At 53.7% G+C, this 25,108-nt stretch overlaps 2 protein-coding genes across 7 annotated transcripts in view; one reads left to right on the forward strand and one right to left on the reverse strand.

The window, feature by feature from the left end:
* Positions 1–664: 664 nt before the first annotated feature.
* LOC122381486 (2,4-dienoyl-CoA reductase [(3E)-enoyl-CoA-producing], mitochondrial-like) lies at positions 665–12,904 on the forward strand. 5 transcript variants are annotated; one of them, XM_043365710.1, is made up of 9 exons: positions 683–977; positions 7,302–7,372; positions 7,828–7,944; positions 8,736–8,827; positions 9,442–9,633; positions 10,084–10,284; positions 10,696–10,800; positions 11,693–11,807; positions 12,374–12,904. In XM_043365710.1, the coding sequence occupies exons 2-9, from the start codon at positions 7,304–7,306 to the stop codon at positions 12,503–12,505; spliced, it is 1,023 nt and encodes a 340-aa protein (XP_043221645.1). In that variant the 5' UTR covers positions 683–977; positions 7,302–7,303; the 3' UTR covers positions 12,506–12,904. The 5 variants fall into 5 exon arrangements, with proteins under 5 accessions (XP_043221647.1, XP_043221645.1, XP_043221646.1 ...); XM_043365711.1 differs by lacking the exon at positions 683–977 and adding an exon at positions 4,265–4,274; XM_043365709.1 differs by lacking the exon at positions 683–977 and adding an exon at positions 6,378–6,680.
* Positions 12,905–13,273: 369 nt separating this feature from the next.
* LOC122381487 (extensin-like) overlaps positions 13,274–25,108 on the reverse strand; it is a 29,428-nt gene continuing 17,593 nt past the window's right edge. For both annotated transcript variants that reach the window (XM_043365714.1, XM_043365715.1), the window contains 2 exons: positions 18,066–18,266; positions 13,274–17,110 (listed from right to left, as the gene is read on the reverse strand). In XM_043365714.1, the coding sequence (XP_043221649.1) occupies positions 14,249–17,110; positions 18,066–18,266 (3,063 nt within the window). In that variant the 3' untranslated portion in view covers positions 13,274–14,248. The remainder of the gene's footprint in view (positions 17,111–18,065; positions 18,267–25,108) is intronic.

The raw sequence follows: 25,108 nt of genomic DNA on the forward strand, positions 1-25,108 counted from the left end.
ATCAAAACAAATCCTAAAAACCCGAGCTGTCAAATTTACCTAGGTAGGTAGGTAGGATGGTGCAAGAGAAGCTACCGCCGTAGGTAGTTTTACTAGGTAGGTATTTTGCCGATTCTACCTAGCTAGGTATTTTGGTGCAAGAGGCCTCTGCTCGGAATGGCGCCGGCCCGTCCGACCGAACATATTAATGTGGGATTTCAGGCGACTGTGATGGGATTATGCAAACTAATGACGTTTTACTGAGTTGGCCGACTGTTTTCGGTTTCCACTCAGCGTTATCGGCGGCCGCCGCCGCCCGTTCGCCGAATAGCCGTAAAGACCAGCGAGTCCCCAGCTACGCGGTGCGGCGTAGAGGTCTCCCTGGCCGGGTAGACTGTGCCGCAGTGCCGTTGTGTAATGCGGCACAGCATCAGCGGCTCTCGCCAGGCGGCGCCAGGCGCTAGTCGAGGGGCAGTGTCGGACCAAACTATTTTGATACCAGTAGTGCTGAGAAGATATCCTCTTTCTGGACAGGCTGATCAAGAGGATCATGCGTATATGGTGAGGTCAGGAAAAGCAATCCATAATGGGATCCATTAGTACGTAAATCGAAGGCAATCCCAATAACGTATCAAATAAATGAAACTTTCACCAGAGAACATCTCTTGGATTAGCTGCACGAGCCGATCAGAGTGGCACAAAAACAGATGGACGACAACATTGAGCCTAGAGATAAGTCCAAAATAACCAAATATACAAGGCAAATATATACATTTATTGATTAGCCCAATATATTCAGGTCCTCTCTTCGTCTCAAATGACGAGCATAAACTTCCAAACGAACGAGCATCGGTACTTTTAAAATCTTAGTTTTAGTTTATTTTTTTGTAATTTTATCTTAATACTTCCCTAAAAATCATTTACCTATTTTTCACGAGAAGTCTGTGGCACAAAGCATCGGCATGAACGACCAGAATCGCTCAACCATCGGAACAAAGGTAAGGGATCTATGCTTGTTGCAGTTGGACAGCGAAGCGCTATACCACACAAGCTTACGTAACAATATAGGGTCTCATCGATTTGCCTGACGACAAACCAGTCCACACTGTAAAGGCAGCTAAAGCTAGCAGCGTATTTATGGACATTTGATCGACAGATAACATATGCGGTAGCTTGCTTCTGAGCGTATGTGAGCATGAAGCCCAAAGTTTGGAGCGAGTGAGTTGGGAAGTTGGAAAGTGCTGCGTGCTTCTCCTTCATAACAAGATAATAGCATAATCATGCTATTTTCGTCACCTCTGAGATTAAACTCTTACTTTACCACTGGCTGCAGGCGGATGACCCCACCGCGGTGTAGGTTAGTGTGGTCAGTGACCATACGTGGAGGGTTGCGCCGAGCTAAGAGTGCCCGAGCTCTCCCAATTCCTCGCCGGCTTGACTTTAGAGCCGCGACAGACGGCGGAAGCCAAGGTCACCGCAAGGGTGGCGGCGGATTTGCTACGCCCGGGCACCCCCAGCTCGGCACAAAGTTCCACCTATGTCTTTGACTCTCCCCGGTGCATTATATGCTCTGTGACCCTCCTCGGTGTCTGCTCCCAGCTGCCGACGGCTGTGGAGGGACGACCCTCCGTGACCGCGGCCCGGCCGGCGGTCAGCGGCGCCGCCCTCCGTCAGCAGCTCCATGAGCGACTACAGACACCGTTCACCGTCACCGTGCTCCCGACCCGCACCCGGCGCCGGGGAGGGACCACCCCCTCCGTCAGCGTCCCACCGCCGTCCCACCGACCCGACCGGCTGGCCCAGCGACCCCCGGCCGGACTCAAACCGGGCAGACGACCGCGCACACGAGGCCGGTGTCGGAGACGGAGGGTAAACCAGACCAGCAGCAGGACTGGATCACCAGCCAGAGCGGCTGCAGGCACCAACCGCAGCAGAAAGGGATTTGATGGAGCCGATCGTCGGAAACCGCGATCGCTGATGTATTCCAGGCACATACAGGGCGTGAATACCCGAGCGAGAGCGACCGTCAGAAATGATGTGCGATTCATACGTGATCGGGTTATTTCCCCGAGCCGGGGTACTTCTGGCGGCGATATATCCGTGGAATCCAGCACCATCGATACGGCGGCTGCCGCCGCTCGTGATGTCGCCCATTCAGCCGACGGCACGGGCAGAGCCGCCGCCATTTCGGCCAACAATGGCCGTATCGGGACGCGGGCGGCGGCCAACAATGCGGGCGCCGACTCGCGTCGGCAGCCGTCGCTCGTCGCCGCCGTCGCAGCGCCCAGTTGCCAGCCGCCAGTCGACTCGGCGAAAGGTCAGGATGGCCAGTGGAGTAGGGCGCTGCCGGAGTCGGTGGCTGTCGGAGGTGTTCAGATGGTGTGTGTCGGAACTCAGACAGAGGTGGAGGATGCCTCCGGGAGGGACGGTCAGATGTGCGCCGTCTGTCGGCAGAACCAGGAGCGGGAGGCGGTCTAATGTCGTAGACGGGACGCGCTCCCTCCGGCGCCACCGCCGGGCTGACCCATGAGTCACCCACCGGCCAGGGACTGCAGCCCGATAACTGCGCCACTTTACGAGATAGACATGTGGACTCTAGAACCACATGCATCAGCACATCTGACATCCAGCCTTCGACTAAAGCATGATGACACACTGCGGTCAACGTTGGCCTATATTTCACGTGATCAGCGCAGTTTGGCAAATGATGTGATGGCTGGCGAATGATTTTGAAGGCCGCCACCGCATCGCTGCCATGAGTTGCAGTCTTCGTAGTCGACATCATCACCTCAGTTTGAATGGAGAGCAGCCTACTTCCTATGTGCAAATAGACGGCTAATGTTCAACAGAAAACCATCGTTACAGCACTGTTCAAATGTCAGACTGAATTCCAACCGTTTCAGTTGACTGAAAATTCCCCAGCACTCGGCCGTAATTACATTTCCCGCAGTTATGAAGCTCGTTAGGAAGACCGAGCATGCGCCGCTCGCATATTTCCTCCACTTGCCCGGTTCAATCAGCTGGCAATGATCAGGTCGCAACGAACCGGACGCGGCTGCCGTTGGGCGGAAATTGAGCAAATGTAGGTGAAGTGTGATCCATTCAGAGAGTAATGAATGCAGGTGTTAGCTCATGCCCGGTACGCTCCACTTCCTGGATAGGCTGCAGGGGTGTTGACGTCACGGCATGGTGCGAGTCGCGCATCCGGTTGTCAATAAATTGGAAACAGACGGCAGATACGACAGCGCATGGGCGTGGGACGAATGTGGGTTCGCTCAGCACAGCATGAAGGAAAGTGAAACAACGTTACGATCGTTACGATGCTTGCTCGTTTCGGCTTGTGTGGACATCGCTGAGAGTGGACATATTCTATTCAGGCGAATCAGTGAGATAACGACTTAGTTAAGAATTACCTAAATAGGTATTCCAGCTTGCTCCTAATCAAAACAAACTAGAAGACGTTCACCTAGCTCTGTAATAAGCTCGACTGACAAGCTCGACATGCTTATCTCCTTTATTTAGGCGTTGTGCGAACACTAAAACGAAATATGGGATCATAGATTTTCCTTAAATGCTAATTTCAGCTACCTCACGCCACTTGAAGCTCATATAGGGTTTCTCAAGCACGAGTCTTCGTCTCGCATCGCAATGACCAAAAACGGGTTTCATATTCATAGCGGCATCAACAAGGGACGCCGCAATGCAAACACCACTTTCCCGGGCTTGTTTGTCGACGCATTCTTTGATGTACGCCAGACTTAGCGCCATAATAGAGTTTTCTCAATTAGGCCCACCTGCAATATTTTTCGTCGAGTCAGCCGGCCGTCTTTCGCGGCGCCGCCGCACACGGCAGATCTGATGGAGCTGTTTACCGCACGTCAAAATGAAACACAGCCGGCTGCTTTTATCCATCTCGGTGCTGCGGAGGATGTCATTAAAGGGACCCTCCCACCTTAACATTAGTTTTGAGTTGAGATAGCCAAGTTTGCGGCCAGGCTCAGAAACCACCATTTATCCTGGTCGCAACCCCCGCAGCTTTATGGTGTTCAAGAAATTTCTTCCCTTTACTTGCAGGGTGGGACCAGCGTGGTCCCTATCTCTTAACCATTACGGGAATCTGATGACGTCATCAGGCTTTCGAACGTCCGTTAAATGTTTGACTAAAACGTTTTGTAGCACGCGGTGGTATATGCTGCTTTGCGCGCAACAAATGCCGCACTTTCAAATAAAGTCGCTAGGAACAGCGGAAATCCCAAAAAGTAAACAAAAGTAAAAGGCTAATATCTTGAAAACCGGTGAATATTTTTCGATGAAATTTGGTAGATATTCGTTTTTGCTCTTTCTGAACCGAGCGACATCACTTTCATGCCAATTCATTAACTTTTTTGAAGGTGGGAGGGTCCCTTTAAGCCGCCCGCGGGCCACGGGGCGAGGCAGGAGCTCGCACGCACCACCACTACCAGCGGAGTAGCGGCCGTATGTCGCTGCCGGCGCCAGACCCAGCCACTACCTAACCCTGTTATTGACGCTGGCTGCAGCCGGCTGAGCACTGCCATTCGCCGTATCTTGTGACGACTAACCCGTTTGTTTACCTATTTCACAAATAGCATTTGCAGAGCAGGTAGGTATAGGTATGGTATGCCGTATGGTTTCGTCCAGCCTGCAACAGCGGCTCTTGCCGTACATAAGATCCATACCAACTTTAGGCAGGCCTATTGTAAGCCGATTCGGTAACGCAGCCCGGTCATGTCACCCCCCCCCCCCCTATTTCAGACTCGCTGAATAGAATAGTAACGTCACAGTAACGTGACCGGTGGCATGGATAGTTAGAGGCAAGGCAGTATACCGTTAGAGGACCATGTGACATCGGCTATTACATGGATGAATTATCCTAAGTAGAAAATTGTACTTCATTCATGTTCTGCTAAGCGATAGCTGTCCCTTTCCTGTCCACGCCCTTCCTTACCGTCTTTGTCCGATACGGTCGTGAGCACAGTGGTGAGGAAGCAGTAAATTATTGAGGTCCCTGGTCCACAAAATACAAATTATTGATAATTTTAGCTTGGGACTTGGAAGACTTGCATGCATAGGGAAAACCAATGGTGAAATGCATGGATTTCTGCATATCTAATGAAATTCTTTCTAAACAATACAAATTATCGCAAAACATCGGGTAATTACGGAGCATGACCCAAAAAACGATTTGGTCTGCTTTTTAACCCTCGCCGGCACAGGCCATTTTGAGTCCTTCGACGGCACAAGGGGGGGGGGGGGTTGGTACGACCCCCCCTCGCGTTTGGCCCCTGACCGAGCTAGAGCTTCGCGGAAAAAAAGAGCATGTTGCCCGTCACGAGAGGAAGCCAATGATACCCAATTTTAAGGTCCTAGGTCATCGGGTGACCTTCCAGGTCAGGTCAATGACCCAAAAACCGGGAAAATCGGGACCTGTTAGAAAGTCGTAAAGTGTGGCTGCTATGTGGTTTTCCGGGGTGCTGATCACGAATATCGTGTTAGTTTTGATCAGAGATGATGTCTTTAAGCATTTAGACCAGGTCGGGTCAGGTCAGGTCAGGTCAACTGGTAGGGGTTGTGACGGGTATTCGTAATACGTGTCAACCGCCTCGGACAGCTTCGTAACATGTTACGAAGGCACCAAAACTACTTCGTAAATGTTCAAATGGTTGCTAAATTCGAATTCAGCTCCAAAAACTAGCCTAGAAACATGTAAAACTCGAAAAAGTGAACCGAGGTCACCCGAGGTCACCAAAGGTCAATGACCTGACCTGACCTTCAGGTGACCTTGACACCCACCCTAATGCATGGGAGCAACATCAAATCACATGTTTGAACGTTTGAAACCACGAAAAGCTTGCAAACGCGCGGCTAATGCGAGCCGACATGCGCCGAACCGCGATTTCGGCCAAACATGGTCACAGAAAAGAGGTCACAGGTCAAAGGTCATTTGGGTCAGGGTCACGAAATTTTCAGGGTAGGTGTAAAATTGATCAATGCGAGGGTACTGAAAGTTTCGTCGCGATCGGCCGCTTTTTACGCGAGTTATTCGTGAAAAACCTTAGGGGGGGTTGCATCAACCCCCCCCCCCCCCCTATGCCGGCGAGGGTTAAGGTATTTATAGTCACCGTGGGTTAAGGCACCCTTCTTGAGTTCGTGACATTTTAGGGGTACACCGGGGCCCTGTTTCACCGGTGATAGCAGCACGCTGCTTTTACACGTGTCAAATTGGGTTTCCATGGAAACATCAACAGGCCCATTGCTCCAACACTACCACAAGTGTGACGTCAGCTCGCGCACAGGGTGGTAGCAGCGTCCCGTGAAACACCGCCCTACGAAACCTAAATATCACGTGATATTTGTAACTTTGATTAGCAAATTTTACGACACTTTCCTTTTGTTAAATATTTTTGAATGCCTAAAACTCTAAAAAAGTTGTTTTTATGAACTACAAAAGCATATACTTTTCAAAATAGAAACTTTTTAAATTCAAAAGAAAAATGTCATGTGAAAACCTGAAAACTCTAGCCATCCTAATATATATCGTCTTGGCCATGGCCAAGAGAAGCAATTCAAATTGTTTTGCTTGGAAATCAATCCAAAACTAAAATAAGAAAAGTAGCTCCAATAGACGGCGCAAATAGCTCAACAAATCACAAAAAATAGCAAATAATAGAAGCCAATTTAAGGTGAAGGTTGAGGCATAATTGAGCTGTTTTTTTATCATACCATACTGATACCTTATCAATTTAATTTATCATGCCTATACCTTTTGTCTCAAATTGTACTTCACTAGGTAGTACTTTCAGGTTTCAGTATTGATATTTTCAGCGTATATTTAGTGAACTTTTTTGTATATACTTTATTGTTTTCCTCAATACTTAAGCTTTGTTTTAGATATTACAGTGACAAGTTCTTTTAAATATGCTTTCGCCCCAAAAATTATAACCGTGCCTTATAGATTGGTCTGTCTGACTCCCCACCCCTCATTTATCTGTCTGGTCTTATGAAGCTCTGTGGAGATACCTATTTCTATCTCAATTACCGGTGGGCAAAGAACGTGCTGCTGGCTTGAGACATCAACATAGGTATTCCGTATTACAAAAGTTTATGTTTGCATTCCTAAGTAGGCAATAGGTATACCACCTACCTACTTTGACTTTGACTTGCTTTATTGGTCTGTAACAGTAAATGTATTTTTATCTTTAATAACATATTGCTATTGCTTATTGGTAAGATAACTTGCAAAATAGTGTCACCCTGTTGGTTGGCTGCCTTCTTACTCGTAATTGTCATTTCTTTAATTACAGCTATGATTTCTGTGAGGCACAGGGCTAGTCAACTTCTAAGAACATCACTGCTGGGTAGCTCACAGAAAATGGTGAGTGAGCTTCATTAAGCTGAATATATGACATTTCAACCACACTAACACCTATATTTTCCTTGGCAAATCAGTTTTAGTTTCTTAGTTAGTTTTACTTAATCAATGTCAAGCTTTTTAGGCACTTGTAGTTGCTGCCTTTGATAAAAAGGCATCAATTGCTAGTGCCTAGAAAAGGGTTTTGGTGCTAGGTGAGTGCTGAATAATGCTTAATGAGGTAATGCTTTAATAACTGCACAATTACATGTTTATTTGGCATTGAACATCAGAAGTCAGTGCATAATCAGGTCTGCTTCAGATGCATTTCCATTTCTAAATAGATTGGACTTAATGGGTACTAGTGCTGGAAATAGGCACAGACTGACCAAACTGGTAAGCTGCCTGCTTAGATGCACTTCTGTTGTGTCTGTCTGTGCTGTCCTTTGTAGATTTAATTTTGTGTGTCTCCCCTCCAGGCCCTGTCAAGCTCTGCCCAACTGAGCTCAGACCAGGATGGGTCTGCCATGCCCCAGGCCCGGCACTTCCCAGCGCTGAAGACTCCCATGCTGCCACCAGACACCTTCAAGGGCAAGGTTAGTGATTCTCACATGGGAAGGTGGCTGAGGAATGCATCACAAATGACACTGACACAGGCAATACAATACAAGCTTACAGTATGGTCTGTGGTGAAAACTGCACTGAAGGTATAGAAGCCTGGCTGCTGTACGGTGGCTGGCTGGCTGCTGTAGGGTGGCTGGCTGGCTGCTGCAGGGTGGCTGGCTGGCTGCTGTAGGGTGCAGCCAGAGCTAGGAGTGCACAATGACAACCCAGCCAGCACAAGCCTGGCTGCTACTTGTCTCCTTGTGTAGCTTCTCTTGGGTTTGATACTGTCTGTTACCTGCCCACTGGCTGCATACCATTAGGGAAATGGAGTGAATACTCAAGTCGCCAACCACAAGAAATCACGATACATGTGCACTGCTTTCACGTAGGCAGTTGAGTGTCTCCGCTCAATTCAGTCACTCGTAGACGTCACATGTATGATCCCGCCGGCGCCAACCACTGTGCTCCATTTCCCACTACCACATTGTCACTCAGGCCCCCATTGTAACCCTCCAGCGCCCCCTACCTACCCATGGGTGTCGGCTAGAGGACACGATAGGCGGCGGCGGCTACTGAATCTCGTGTATCACTAGCAGTGGTTGGCGACTTCGGGGCAGGTGCAGCGCCTGTCTCGGTGGCCGTAACTTCTGGCGTGACTTCTCATTCGCCGTGGTCCTTTGTCGTGACCTCTCGTGCTCCGTGACCTCTTGAGTGATCTCTCATTCGCGGTAACCTATCCGTGCTCCCTGACCTCTGAAGTGACTCGTTCGTGCCCCGACAGGTGGCGTTTGTGTCTGGTGGCGGTACCGGCCTCGGGAAGAGTATGACCACGATGCTGAGCCAGCTGGGCGCAAGCGTCTGTATCATGAGTCGGTGAGTAACGGGTCTGAGGAGTCGGGTAACGAGTCATGAGTCGGTATGTGAGAGTCTGAATTCTGAGTAATAGCATCAGCATCTTGACACCCACCTCGTACAGCCCACCGCTAAAGTAATGTAGGGTTTTACCAATCTCAACGGTTGGCTTTGACTGGCGATTGTTTAATGTGGAGTGATCGAAAAGAAGATGTCAATAGCTAAAGTTGCAGCTGCAAGGGTGACGATACATATAAGCTACATTCAAAGTTTCATTGTAGTCTGGTTAATCGTTCCTAAGCTTCAGCAGCAGAACATACCCATGACTGAAACCCCACATTACTTCTGCTGTGGACTGTACCTCTCTTCTCCTTTCCCGTCAGCGGTCAGAAGGTACTCTTCCCATTGAATGACCCTCCCCTTTCTCCCTGATAGCCATCAGAATCAGATATAACCCCTCCACCCGTCTCTGACCCTCCCTTCCAGCCGTCAGATAGTGCCCCTCCCCTCCTCTGACCAGCCCCTCTGTCGTCTGACTGACTGACCCCCTCCCCTCCAGCCGTCAGCGGTCAGATAGTGCCCCCTCCCTCCTCTGACCTCTCCTCCGTCGTCTGACCCCTTCCCACCGGGCTCAGCCGTCAGAAAGTTCTGGACGACACGGCGGCGGAGGTGAGCGCGCTCACCGGTAACCGAGTGCTCCCCGTGTCAGCCGACGTGCGGGATCCGGCCGCCGTCACAGCCGCCGTGGACGCCTGCGCCGATCAGCTGGGGCTGCCCGACATTCTCATCAACAACGCCGCCGGGAACTTCATATCGCCAACAGAACGGTGGGGGACGGGGAGGGGCAGCGTAGAGGGACGGGAGGGAGCGCTGGAAGGGCCAGGGTTTTACTGAAGGAAAGCGAATGTGACATCTTGTCTGTCTCATGGGTGAGGTCAAAGTTGAAATCCGTAGTGTGATTTGTGTCCTCGGAGCTCATGTATTATGTTTGCTTGAACTTTAACTGTTTGCTGATCAACATTTAACACATCACAAAAAGCAACCACTTAGCTTTCACATATCAACGCTAATTCTTCAGTCTGTGGTAACTAACTAGTAAGAAAACGTTGCTTCCCGCGCAGCTTTCATGTTTCATATTTCACAAATCACGCAGCATTCCATGTTACTGTAATTATACTCATCCCTCGCTCAACGACCTGACCTCTCTGGCCTTCACCCCTGACGGGCTCTCGGCCAACGACCTGACCTCTAACCCTCCGCCCCCTGACGGCTGACAGCCTCTCGGCCAACGCCTGGCGGACCATCGTCGACATCGTGCTGAACGGCACCGCCTTCCTGACGATGGACGTGGGGAAGCGCTGGATCGCCGCTGGACGCGGCGGCGTCATGCTGAACATCACCACCACCTACACCCGCACGGGATCCGGCTTCGTGGCGCCCAGCTGCTCGGCAAAGGCCGGCGTCGAGGCGCTCACACAGTGGGTACTGGGTGGGGATTGCATTGGGGGCTGGTTGGTGATGGATAGCTTGCTGCGTGATCTTGTTGAATTCGTGTCAAACTATGCGTTCTCCTCTTTTTCTAAGAGAAGTCTAGGCAATTTGTCCATACGAGTAAAACAATTCATTGTCATAGTTTCACGTTATATGGCGCACGTGATATCACAGGAGGATGTTATTTGCCTTTGTAACAGATGAGATCCCGGTGTCGATATGGTCGTATCGTTTCATGTGTCCCAATTGCTACACTGCAAAAACCGCCTGTAATAGATGTTAGGTACTTTTCCATAATGTTCATCACTGTGAGCCGTCACTATCCTGTAGTAGTGGGGCGGATAAGCCACCACCCTTTCACAATGCACTGCTCTGTGTAACTGAACCTTCCCTGACAGAACCCTGGCAGCTGAGTGGGGACGATACGGTATCAGGATCAACTGTATCGCGCCGGGCCCGATCGAGACCGAGGGCGCCTTCTCCCGGCTGGACCCGAGCGGACAGTGAGTGAGGCGGGCTGGGCATCCGCTACCTGTAGACACAGGGCGCGGAGAGTCCACACGGGTGTTTAGAAGAACATCCCCTTCAGTTGGCCAGACGGGTTTATAATATATCAACGGTAGGTTGGTTAGATGATCTGTGGCATTGAACGCATCCGTGTTTTTGCTGTTTGCATGTGGATGCAGGATTTTGCGATGCATGGCTTTACCGGTCTTGCTCACGGTGTACCGATTTACAGATAGCCATGCACCCGTTCCTAGAGGTCGAGTTCCATTGTCGTTTTTACACGGTGTTGTGCAAATTATGGGCTTACCAGTTACCACCACACCCGCGTCCGAATTTCCCACTAATCCTATATGAACTCACCGCCCCATCTCTCCTAAACCCCTCCTTTCCCCATCCAGCCGGTCTCGAGTCATTGCCGCTGCTCCAGGCACCTCCTCGGTCCGTCATCTCCATCCTCGGGATACTCCATGAACGGGCAACTGTATCCCACGCGGGTAACTCCACCCCAGTGACCGTTAGGGGGCTGGGTGACCTGTCCACTGGATGGGCTCAGCTCGGCGACTCACCAGGGTGCTCTCTCAGACCAATATCTCCCCTTAATTCCTATCATTCTTTGGGCTATGAAATGATCTCGTTAGAACGAAAGGGCCTAATCCAATAAAAAAGCAAACCCAATTGCTGGACGGTATGAAGGTCATCCCGGCGGGCCGGAGGGGCTGTCTGTGTTACTGTCCTCACTCCTCTCCCTCTGACTGTCGCTCTGGCCTCTCCCTCTCCGCCGCAGGTTCCGTAAGGTCGGTATGAAGGCGATCCCGGCGGGCCGGATGGCCTGTCTGTGTTACTGTCCCTCTCTTTACACCCCACACTTACTGTCCCGTTTTGTCGCAGGTTCCGTAAGGTCGGTATGAAGGCGATCCCGGCGGGCCGGTTCGGCGAGCCCGAGGAGCTTACCAACCTGGCCACCTTTCTGGTCAGCGACTACTCCAACTGGATCAGCGGGGAGGTAAGAAGGGAGGAAGAGAGATGAGAAGGGTGGAGAGGAGGTGAGAAGGGTGGACGGGAGATGAGAAGGGTGGGTAGGAGGGCAGAGGAAGGGTGGGTAGTCGCGCCTGGCGACCATGCTAGCTGGCACTCTGCCGTTGTGCTTCAACCGCGCAATCACGTGCTGTATTAGCCGTCCTTGGCTCTATGTCAATTCTCGGCAGTAATATGTGAACACCCAACAACCCTGTGTGCTTCTAATTTCTATCATGACTTAACTATTTGCGTCTGACGATGTTCTGGTAGAGTATGACACGGACTTTGTTTCGGGATCACTTGACCCTTGTATTCACTTCCGGCGCTATGACCCCGCTCAACCCGTTACCCAGACCCCGTCGGCCAGTGTTCTGGCCTTCCCAATGCCCAGATCAGAATCGGGCTCAGCACCGGCACCATACTTGGCCAAAAAAAAAAATAATAAAAAAATAACACCTCGCATAAGCCGAGCCCCACCCCCAGACGCGATAATAGCTCGAAATCTACCCCAATCCCGCACTGACAACCCCTCCCTCCGCTGTGCGTTTTCAGAGCGTGGCCATTGACGGCGGCGGACTGCCGTTCCGCGGCGGAGAGTTCAACCAACTGGTGCGCGTGACACCCGAACAGTGGGACATGATGGAGCAGATGATCCGCGCCACCAACAAAAAGTCCAAACTGTGAGACCGGCAGCTCCGCCGGGGGTCGGATCGCGGCAGGTCAGCTCAGTGTTCCCCTGTGGCAAATGTTGCTGTGTGGCCGTAATAACAGCCAGGGAGGCGGAAATGTCTGCAGTCAGCGCTGGCAGACATAGACAGCGCGAGCAAGAGGGAACTACGACAGGAATAACAATGCAATTATGTGGTGAGTGGTGTGATGTGGAGGTTTATCACGCGGTTTGGTGTGGATCGACGACGTATATTAGGGGTCTTAGGGGAGTGAGAGTGGAGAATGCTGAGATGCAAATGAAGATATTGAGTGATACAACAATGTGCTAATCGTGGTGCTCCTATTTGACGAATACCCGTGCGTTTTGGTACTGCGCAGGTCGCGTATTACATTGAATAAAACGTTTATACCTGCGTACTTGGGAAGCGCGACACTATCATCGGCCGGCAAGTTCCGTGCTGTTTTGATCAACACATACAGTCTGTGAATAGTGTCACCAAATAATACATCGACCATGAACTACCCGGCGTTTCTTCGCTCCAGAGTCAACGACACTATTTGGGCTCTGCGCACAACGAGTTGTATCGCAGCTTAGCAAGATTCATCCTGATTTAATTCCGGGTTCAAATCTCCCCAAAGCTCAATTCTTCCCCCGGTTCAGAGTTTTAAAAGGCTGGAATCCCCACCAGTGGAGGTGACCACATGAACCCAGGTAACACCTTGGGTAACACAGATCCGCCGACTTTCTACCAACAGTCGCTGCACCACCATCAAACACAACTCTACAAGGTTACAACATGTCTTGGCTGAACAATTCGAACACTGACGCATCTCACAGACACCTACACAAACACGCATACAAAACAGCACAGCACTGAGGCCGACCGTACAAAACACCGCGACAACAGATACACAGGAGCTGCTCTGTCGGTCAGCCCGTCTCACAAGCTCGGCGCGGAGCGAAACAGTGGCACTAAGAACGGGCGGGCGTCACTGAGAAATACGAGTGAGGGCCTCACGTGCCTCAAGACCCCCGCTGGGAGATGCATGTTGAGTGACGTGTATGTACTAAAGAACAAAACATGAGATACTGACCTGGGATTCAGAGTTACAACTGTGCGATGGCGAGCGGGTATAGCTAGCTACCACGGCGGCGCATCGTCTCACCAAGAAACGTCGATTCGATCGGGTCAGCGGTAAGACGACTTATACCTCTGGGTACAGAGACAGGATATTTACAGACACACTTCCACACCGACCAACTCCGAGTCTCAGCGAACTTGTGGCCACAGCGAAACCACAGCTGCGAGGCCCGGTGGCCCGACACTACAATGTGATATCCAACGCTCCCTCCGCCATCCCATGTCCAAACGTCCATACAAAACTCTTGAGTTATTGCCTCAGCAAAGGTGATAAAGCGTCTAATGCAAAAAGGTCGTCAAAGCGTACTGCCGTGGAAAAGGCACATCTTTAATAGCGCAAAACGTAGCAAACTTTGCATACTAAATCGCAACAACGGAACGAATGCAGTAACAAAGCGATGGGCCCGAAAACTGTGCTGAAACGAACAGTATTTGCGAGCCTCATATGGCAGGTGCACTTAAGTCTGAGCTCCGATAGTCAACTCCGCGGCCTGTGCGCTTCGACCCTGTGCACTGGATCTGAACAGGCAACAATACGCTCCCACACGGATGTCCACAGCCACTCACTAAACTCATTGGTAGAGCGAGTGAGAACTCACTTGGCTTGTCTGCTGACTCACTGTCGCAGTGAGAACGCCTCTCCCAGATGGAAGAACGCCACGGGCCGCGGGCTGGGCCCCATCTTGGTGATACCCTGCACGCTGACCACTGGCAGGCCGAGCTGGCCGCGGTTCTCGCCCAGTTTGGAGACCGGTAGGAAGCCGCACACACCCAGCGCGTCCAGCCGCGCCGCGTTCGCCACACTGAGGTCAAACACAGGCACCACCAGCTGAGCGGGCGCGCCGGGCCGCGCGCCGGCCGCCCCGCCGCCGCGCCGCCTCTGGTTCAGCGGCGGCCGCACAGGCGACGGGTGACGCGGCCGCGGCTGGGGCCCCGGCGGCGGCGGCGGCAGCTTGTGGCCCTGCGACACGTGAGCGGTGGCCTCGTGCTGGTTGCGCGCCGCCGCTGAGGTGTACTGGCGTCGACAGTAGCGGCAGAGGAACGAGCCGGGCGGCGAGGGCACGGCGAACTGGCCCCTGCCGACGCCGGCCGCACCGGCGGCGGTCGGGCTGACGCCGCGGCCCGTGCCCACGGCCGCGTACTGACCGACGCCCTGAGGAGCGACCATCCGCGGCCGTTTGGCCGGCGGTGCCATGGGTGCGCGGGGCGCGCCGGCCGGCTGCGGCTGCCGCGGCCGCGGCGCCTGCCACTGTCCTCCGCCGTGTACCGTGTTCAGGTGATGCTGCAGCTCGGCCGCCGTGGTCGGCCAGAAGGAGCAGATGCGGCAGGGCAGCGGTCGGCCGTGATAGACTGCCGCGTGCTGCTGCGCGGCGGCCGCGTCTGGCAGCGGCACTCCGCACTGCTGGCACACGGCTGAGGTTCCGGCCGCCGGCGGCAGCGGCTGACCCGTCCCCGCTGTCGGCGGAGCGGGCGGCTTGGGTCCGAAGCTGGCCGGCCGCGGCGCCTCCGGGCTGACGGCCGCCGGGTGCGCGGCCAGCGGTGTGACCATGGCGGCGGCCGGCGGACGCGAGGCCTCGATCGGGATCAGGTGCGGCAGCAGGGTGGACGGCGACCGCACGGAGCCGCCTTCCGGCTGACCGGGGCTGACGGACGGCACGGCTCCGGCGGCGCCATTCCGCCGGATTACTGACGTCGGTGCGCCGCCTCCCTCCGGCTGCGTCCCCGCGGCAGCCGAGGCCGGCGGCGGGGCCCAGCGGCCGTCGGTAGTCGCCTGTGCCGGCGGGCGGCCGAGCATTGGAGAGCCAGGCTGTGGCGCTGGCGGCCGCTCGGAGCCCGGAGCCGCCTGGGAAGACGGCAGGGGAGAGGACTGAACGACCGGCTGCGCGACAGGAGGCGGGTGGGTCGGGGGAATACAACTGCCGGGCTGTGGAACAGAATGTGGGTGGGGCGGCGGGTGGGGAGAGGACTGAGGAACAGAGGACTGCGGGTGAGACACAGGACTGGCTAGCTGCGGGGCAGGAGACTGCGGATGGGGCGACGGATGGCTGGAGTACTGCGGGCCAGGGGATGGCGGTAAATGAGAGGCTTGGCCAGCGGGCTGCGAGGCGGGGACAGGCGAGTGAGACGGGTGCTGACCGGACTGGTTGAAGGACTGGGCAGCAGTAGACACCGGCTGAGGCTGAGGATGAGGATGAGGAGGTTGAACAAGTGGTTGACCGTACCCAGGCTGCGCACCGGGATTATACTGGGAGCTCGTGGAAGCAGCGAATGACGTCTGGGTGGGATAAGGACCGACCGAGGATGAAGGGGTGTTCTGCGCGGTGTGTGAAAAGGCCGGGGGCTGACTGGGTGGCGGATGCGTGTACTGGTGTGAGGAGGTGGTCTGGGGCGCAGTGGAGAAGGCTGGGTAGGCTGACACAGGGGGCGCGACACTGGTCTGAAAACTCTGCTGAGAGTGGGGAGCCGCCCCCGCACTCCCTTGGGCACTGTAAGGAGGAAACGTCTGGGCGTTTCCCTGAACAGTGTGAGTGGGGTATGACGGTACGTTTCCTTGGGCACTCTGCGTAGGGTTCGCCCAGAAGTTTCCTTGGAGGTTTTGCGGAGGATACGCCGGTGTGTTTCCCCGGAAGTTGTTGGGAGAGGACGGAGGCGCGTTGCCCTGCCTGCTGTAAGGAGGGCAGGCTGGTGCGTTACTCTGCCCCCTCTGGGCAGGATAAGGGACGGTGCTGGCGGGGCCGCCCGCTGGGTGAGGGTACACAGCGCCCGGCTGACCCCCTCTAGGACTGCGCGGTGGGGCAGCCGTCCCGCCGGTCACCTGGGCTCGATGTGGGCTCTGCGGTGGCGGCGCTGGGCTGCCTGACGTCCCCGGCTGCCCGCCAGGCTGGGCGGCGACCTGCTGCGCCCCGCTCCAGCACTCCGGCGCTGCGACCAGCGGCGGCTGCTGGGTCCTCTTCCTAGGCGTCCTCGCGCCGCGGCCCCTGCCGGCGGCGCCCTGTCCCCGGGCGGCGCCCCGTCCTCTGCCGCTCTGTCCTCTGCCCCGACCGCCGCCGGCCGGAGTCTCGGCTCCGGTCGGACCCCCGCCGACCTCCACCTGTACCGCGCCGTCTCCGGTCGTCTGACCACCGACCGGGTCACCGTCCGTCACCGCACCGTCCGTCAGCGGCACACCCCCTCCCTCCGCGGCGCCCCGACCCTTCCCGCGGCCCCTCCCGCGACCCCGGCCCCGGCCGCGCCCGCCACTGCGCTCTCTCTTCCTCTCGGGGTCAGCGGGCGGCCGATCCGCGCGCGGCGTGGCTGACCGCGCGCTGCGCTTGCGACTCCGTTTGGGCTTTGGCCATGGCTCGTCGTCGTCGTCGTCGTCGTTGTCGCCACTGAGCGCGTCCGTCCAGAGATCGGCGGCCGCGTGCTGCCAGGCGCTCCACTCCTCGGGAGCGCCGGCGGCGACGCCGTCCAGATCGGCCGACGACGGGTGCACCACCTGGCGGGAGGGATCAGAAACAGCGGCGTCAGGGAGGGCAACTGCGGCGGGAACTACAGTAACTAACTACTGTAGTTGGAGCGTTGATGATTAGCGCGATGTAGGCCAAACAACAAAGTCGAGAAATAGATCACGGCATTTAACGGCGATTATAAATGCGCAATGCGCACTGTCGTGATATAAGGTAAACCTACAGGCTACAGCGCAATGCAATATCTCGAAATGACCACCTGCTAATGCAATGACCAACAGAGCCTCAAGATTCTCTTACGGGCCACCAGGGCGGCTCTGGCGGCGGCGCAGCATTGCGAGCATGTGCATGTGCAATGTGCATGTAAATATCGAATCGTAACGGACTTCAGGTTGAGCAATAAATGCAAAATTAGGGTGACCTTTGGGCAGAACGATTAATGATCAACACGTCGACAAACAATTCATTGCGCTGGTGGGGTGGACACTTCACGTCGAAGTCATAATAACACATTTCGATTATAAACCAATACAATACTTACACCTTTTCTGTCAGGCAGCCACGGCATTCAAGAAAGTTGAAATGATTAGTACGAACACACAGTAACACTATCCACGCTGTCAACCCCCCCCCCCCCCCCCCTCCTCTCCCAAGGCCGAATCAAGCATAAGTCTGGGGAGCACGCCACAGTCCAGGCTCCGCATCGGATAGGGACGGCTTTTATGTACCACCTAAACTTTGCAGGCGCGACTTCTCGCCATTGCAGGGGAGTAGATAACGCTGGGAGTAGATAACACACAGAGGAGGAAACACACAGTGCGCATACAAAGCTGACCATTCCGTAAGCTATCTGACCCGCTCTTCCTGCCCCTCCTACCTCATCTCCATTTCCTATCCAACCTGCCACTGGTCTCACTCTCTTCCTGCCAGCTCACCTGTCCCTCTCTTTCCCTCCACTCCCCCCCCCCCTCTCCGCTCTCTCACCTGGAACTGAGCCGCCGGCTCTGAGCTGTTCCTCCTCAGTGTCAGCCGCAGGCCGGCCGGCGGCGCCGACGCCAGGGGCTCCAGCACCACCACCGGCGACGGACGCGTCAGCACGTGGTGGTACAGGTGGTGCGTGTGGAAGTACGAGAAGCTCGGGAAGCTGTCGATGCCACACAGCACACAGCGCAGCCGCCGGTCCACCTGAGAGACGGAGAGAGAGAGGCGTCAGGCGGCGGTGATGATACTGAAATGATGATGCCGGTTCTCCCGTGGAGCAGTTGTGGGACGGCTATAGGACGGTCCGAGATGGACATGACAGGTGCACTGAACTGAGTAAGCGCAGCTCTTCCTAACAGCCAGAGCGTGGTACTGGATGTGACGCCGGTACTGCACCCACAGCGGTGACGAGAGAATAGTGGCGGCGGCGAGAGGACAGCGGCGGCGCCGGATGCCGGGAGAGCAGCAGTGCGCATGTGACACGCCGTACTTTCTTTCGAACCGAGTTTCATGTAACACGCTGCCCTATCTCCGAGCCGTGTGGGCCGATCGATTCCAATCGATGCGCTTCGCTGCTCCCTATAAAAGCAGCATCGACGCGGACGCGGGGACACTACGCATTCGTTCACTCACGCTGGAGGACTGTCAGTCATTCGCGGTGTGTGATCGTTCGATGTGAGAATCGCCGTCGATACCGGGCTGACTGGTCGGCTTCTTGACCCCCCTGCGACCGACAACTATCATGTAAGTCCGGCAGCGCGTCGCCGGTCATTCGGCGGCATTAGATTCTCCAGCCTATCGAATGCTTTATTTTTGGCCCACTAACATAAAATCTGAATCTGTCAATTGATTCAAATATCTCGGTAAATGGTCACTTACTCGTGGAGTTCAGACTTCTGCATCATTTTTGTGTGCGTACTGTTAACGTCGTCATAAAGAGTTGTGCAAATCTCGTACCACTATAACGCCTTCGCTTGCTCTGAAGTTAGTTTATGTCTGTGTGCATTCACGTGTGTATGACGCGGATAGTGCATGTCAAATATGTCGTGCTCCCACTGCCACCCCTACTCCCTCCTCCTGAAATTAGCACGTAACATACAATATAACCCACTGACGAAACTAGACTATGATGGCGAATGAGGGGCTAAAACGAAAGGGAGATGATCGAAGCGATGGGTTGACGAGGTCGGGTAGATGAGTAGAGTAGAACGGGTTTCAGAAATTGTGGTCTATAATTGGGTAGCAAGGCTAACAAATGATATATCTCGGTCAAATATCAAGGGGAGTGGGTCGATTTGAGCGTTGAGGATCTGGGGGTTGGCCTCTTATTACTTGCTATTTACCTGCAGTCATTAGCTCATACTAACGCTTGGATGACGTCAACTGACAATACCAGATAATTTCAGTAATCAACATCTTGTTTAAAAAAAAAAAAAATCTTCAGAGCTCAGCATGCCATTTGACGGTAGTTTTCCTGTATGCATTCGCAATTATCCGGATAGCTGTTACTTGCTAGTAGGTCTCAGTTCGCTTATTCATCAATTGCAGCTCAAGGAGGTTCAAAATGAAACACCTTCCCAGATTGAAGTAATGATTGAGCGTTCGATGTTTCTGTTTTGTTTTTCGTAGATGACTCGTTAACGGATTAACGTATATTGTCGAGTAATTTAGGGTTCTAAAAATCTGCAACAAGTAGTTCAATGGATTGTGTACAATTATAATTCACTGAGCCAAATCGAAACCGGTATACCATGGTGGCAATAAAATCGTTCAAGTAACCGGCCCTACCGATTTACTGATTTTCCGCGGTTCGAACTAAACATGTTTCGCCACATTCCCTCCTACATTGACGAGAGCCATATTTCATTTTGTACTAGCATACTTTACAATAGCGTGGTACTCAGAAACTTTGCAGTAAGTTCATTATTGATGAATAAAAAAATCAAAGGCTGATTTTAACAGAACTGAAGTAAATAACGAAAAGTAATGAAAACTTGAGTTACAGACCGTAATTACTAACAATCGTGATTACAATCCACGAAACCTCTCAACATGTTACAAACAAGTTACGACAACCTTATAAATTACTAACTATTTCACCAAGAAAACCTTGCAAATTGACAACGAACCCAGAACGCTCTATTATACGAAGTTTCGGAAGTTTAAGCAAACATGTCAAATAATTTCCGCCATAAACTGAAAATCCCCCCTGGTACTACTTTTTCGTAGTTACAATCGTGTGAACGGGCAGCGATGTAAAACAATGAACAATTCTGGCTTAATTATTTATTACTATCATTTAAACTCCTACGTTTCCAACAAAGCAAATTACGCAATGCTGTTAGTCAATTACGCCCTACACACGCATTCAATGTTTTGCGGCTGAACGTTTTGCATTCTATTTCATATAATACGGCATGGTTAAGTGCGGAGTACGTTGATTTCCAACTTTACTATATTTCTCGGTAAAGGCACGTTTTCTAGATGAAACCCAGGCATAGAAAAACGCATGATTAGGAACGGATATAGTGTCTAGTTTTATTACTGGTTAGCTTTCCCTCAAAACGTAATCGCGATGCCCGCTTTAATTTTGTGATGAATTATACCTTCGGTGCAGTGACTCTCAGCAGTGAAATTGATGCCAATGGGGCATTAGGTAGATGTCAATTTATTCTATTGTCAATTTGTTCAGTTGTTCTGGTTGAAGAACCCTCTTATTGTCATTCAGTGTGACTGGTAGATTTGGTTAACTACGTCAATATAACTTTGCCTAATTCAGTAAAACTCCAGACGCGCCGTTCACCCAATTAGTCGCAGCCGCTTAGTTTCGGGGACGCCGTATCATTATCATTTAGTAATGTCCTATACTTGCTTAAGGACTATTCACCTAATTGACATTCAGTGCGTCTGGCACATTTGGTAAACTACGTCAATATCACTCCGCCAAACTCAACAGAATTCCAGGCGCGCCGGTTCGCCTATTTAGCGTCAGCCATTTGGTAGGGGACGCCGCATCGTTATAATTTATGCAAATTGTTAGTGCAGCAGATAACCGAACGATTTTGGGACCAAGTCAATAAGATAAACAATCATTGTCAGTTGGCTCCATTCCTCTATTCAGCGACTAATTTACGGGACAACAATTGTAGTGGTTAAGAGAGACGTAGGTAACGGCCTGGCGTTACACCAGCCGCCCTTACCAGGAAAATAGTTCAGTCGTTACCATTATATCGAATGGGGTAGATTATTACTACTAATTGCCATTATTGGCATCATGCCCCGCACCAGTGAAAGCTGCGACGAGTCCACTTCTAGGACACATGCAATAGTGTATGACGCCTATTTACTGTAAAGTTCTACAGCACCAGCCCAGATCTCCCGACTGCTCTGTGAGCGCTGGGTTTACTGCCCCCATAAATGAGACAGCGACGGCTGGCCATGCGTGGCCGTAATTACCTCTCCATGGAAGCGAGCTGAAGCGTGTTGGTACGGTATACACAATCGACTGGATTACACTTTTCCAATTGTCGGGGAATGAGAAATAAGATATGGGTCTCTCTGTTGGGGTCAGAGCAGCGCATTTGTACCTAAGGCAGTGTTGGTCGTTGCATGAGATATCAGCTGCATGTCTCCACCCATTTCCGAATGTCTGGGGTCATGCCATTGGCTGGCTGAAGGTCAGATCCAGTTTTGGGCCCGTACCGTCGTAATACGGCGGCGAGACGGGCAGGCGTCGTTGTTCGATTCCCTGCGCCGCCCCTGGTGAGAAGCGGCGGCGCAGTGTGCGTGTCTGATTCGCTCGCCCAGATGAGGGGTGATGCTTTACGTTGACGCCGTTGTTTGATATCCGGGTGAATTTCGTGGTGGTTATTCCGGGCGATTCCCGAGGTGTTAGAGATGTTCCGGGCGTACTCCCGAGGTGGTAAGATATTCCGGGCGATTCCCGAGGTGTTACAGATGTTCCGGGCGTACTCCCGAGGTGGTAAGATATTCCGGGTGATTCCCGAGGTGTTAAAGATGTTCCGGGCGTACTCCCGAGGTGGTAAGATATTCCGGGCGATTCCCGAGGTGTTACAGGTGTTCCGGGCGTACTCCCGAGGTGGTAAGATATTCCGGGCGATTCCCGAGGTGTTACAGATGTTCCGGGCGTACTCCCGAGGTGGCAAGATATTCCGGGCGATTCCCGAGGTATTGAAGATGTTCCGGGCGTACTCCCGAGGTGGTTAGAGTTCCGTGACCCGCAATAGGTCACGACAAAGTGGTATCGCATGTAACGGGGCTGTATGGTGGTGCCATGATTAGCCGCATGGAGGGGGCTACTAATTTCTGGGATCCACTTCCGAAGTATGGTTGCTGTGTGAATGTGGTTATTACTAGCTCATCACGGAAGCTCCTAATTGCCTTCAGAGTAGGCCCACTCTGTAGTCAATTTTGGGCTATAGGCTGCTTCCAGGATGACCTGGATAATGAACGAGAGGTGCATGAATGTAATAATGTCAGTTGCGGAAGCCCAGAGATAATGATGCTAGCTGCCCATCCCGACCATTAAACACTTGCCAAAAAGTCAGTTAGCGTGTCCTCCGATCAACTCCTCTCCCTGTTTGGCTGTGAAAGGCCGTCAACACCCGGGTTTATCTTCGCCTCCAGCTCTGTGCGAGCCACCGCTTCGTCAAACCCGGGTGGACGACGAGGGTCGTTTGGGAACAAAGGACAGGACGGTGATGATGGGGATGGTGGGTGGGCAAACACTCCGCGCACCCCTTGTACACCGCGGCTCGGCTCACACTGCGCGTGTTATCGGCCGACCACGGCGGGGCCGCCGCGGTTCTGTTTGTTCTTCTCCACCCTTCTCGTTATCGCCCCCCCCCCTCCCCCTCCCCCTTCCCTGGACCCCACTGGCTCGGTGTCGCGTCGTGTCACGTCGGCCCGCTAATCACGATTCAACGTCCCGTTAATGCTTGATTAGCGTGTCCTCCGATCAACTCCTCTCCCTGTTTGGCTGTGAAAGGCCGTCAACACCCGGGTTTATCTTCGCCTCCAGCTCTGTGCGAGCCACCGCCAAACACCCCAAAGGAACCAAGGGTATGTGTATTCATACTAGATTATGCGCGCGTGTCCCGTTCACAGGGTTCACAGGCGGTACCTGTCAGCACGTGGGTTCCACGGCTCGGGTCCTGTAGGTACTCCGCCACACACGATGGGGGCCGGACCGGACACTGGGCCGCCTGTGGCCGCAGCCGCCGGAAACCGCGCCAAGTCGTGCCGACTGAGCGCGTCGGCCGCGCCGTTCTCTTTCGTTGCCACGTACTCGACGGATACAGCGAACTCATGGAACGCCGTCCAGAACAGGGGCTGACGCAGCAGCGCTATAATCAGTGGCGACCCCGACCATCCCCTCCCCCAGACCCCCACCACCCCCATGTTATCGGACCGGATCAGCACGCGGTGCCCGCCCCATCTCTCTCCCCACACCAAACATGCCACCATGACGGGGATGAGCTCCAGCCACGTCATGGATGGCGCGGCGTCACACTGCCGCTCGCGGGGCCACTCCATCATCCACCATTCGTCTCCGTGCCACGCCCCCATCCCCCGACGTGAGCTGTCCGTGTTCATCACAATACAGTGGTCGTACTCGCCCGGTGGCGGGGGGGGGGGGGGAATGCCGTACCACATCGGCAAAAAGTGGCCCACCACCGTAAAACCGCCCGTACATCGGCCGTGATCCGCACCCGGCGGTTCGGTCCGCTAACAGAGTGCGCCGCATCTAGCAGGCGTCTAGTGAACGCCCTCCCCGGCGGGACGTACTTGCTGGCGTGCACGAGGCGTCCCACCACCGACAGCAGTTCCCGCTGTGTGCATTTCTGTCGCCCGAGCAGTGTCTTTAGTAACTCCTGGGTGCCCACTAGCTTGGCGTCTGGCAACGCTAGGGTGTCTAGGGTGTTTCTGTGTCTATCACAACCCGAGAAGCTCCATCCGTGTTGATGGCGGGGCGCGTTTCCGCTCGGCCAGCGGCACGCCCACTTCCGCACAAATGTCTCGCAGTCTCACATACGCTACGTCGGCACTGTCCGATACTCCGCGCCCTACCCCGAAGAAGTCATCTAAATAATTGCGTATATACACGTCCGATGTCTGATCCTGGAACACATAGGCGCAAGCATGTGGCAAAATCATTGAAAACCCATGGACTGCTTCTAGCCTCAATGGCAGACAAACCTGGTAGTATAGTAAACCGTCCCAACAGAACCCCAGTAGCGCCCACTGGCCGGGCCGGACAGGTATAAGTTTGAATGCATTTTTAACATCGGTCTTGAACAGCAAGGTCCCGGCGCCTCCAGCTAGGAGAATCGACCGCACGGCCTCGTCGAATGATGTGTACGTCACACGAAACTCGTCTGGGTCTAACCCGGCGTTGACCCCGACATCTCTCGACTGTGATAGATCTAAAATGAGCCGCACTTCGCCATTAGGTTTATCGCGCGCACTCAACGGGTTCACTATCATGTTCGGCAGCGGTGCAGAGCATGGAACGGTCCCCGTGTCGTACCGTCCGCGACCTCTCGCCGAATGGCTGCCGTCACCCCAGCACGGCGCCGTTCGGCGGACTGATTGTTTTTCGCGAAACGGCCCCGCGCCGCACCGCGGTATCCAATGTCAGCCCCGTGCCGGAACCGCCCAACGACAGTTTCTCTGGCATCGACCATTGTCCACAGCCTGTCGCTTGGCTTCCACCCTTCTGCACTGTCGACGGCGTAGGATCATGCACGAGTCTAATTATGAATACGCCCCCGAAGTCACGCCTAGGATCGCAGTACCACAGCCTGCCGTGCCGGGCTATCTGCTGTTTGCACTTGCCTGACCGGCCCGTCGCGCCGGCGCCGCGGTGTGCGTTATGAGTCACTCGAGGTCGTCTTTCCGCGCGTCCGCCCGCTCGGCCGCACGTTCCCTTATCCATGTCGCCGCACCCCCCCCCCCCTTCTCTCTCTCTCTCTCTCTCTCTCTCTCTCTCTCTCTCTCTCTCTCTCTCTCTCTCTCTCTCTCTC

Source organism: Amphibalanus amphitrite, unplaced genomic scaffold, assembly GCF_019059575.1.
Source record: "Amphibalanus amphitrite isolate SeventyFive unplaced genomic scaffold, NRLGWU_Aamphi_draft 000121F_arrow, whole genome shotgun sequence".
Classification (NCBI taxonomy): Eukaryota; Metazoa; Arthropoda; class Thecostraca; order Balanomorpha; family Balanidae; genus Amphibalanus; species Amphibalanus amphitrite.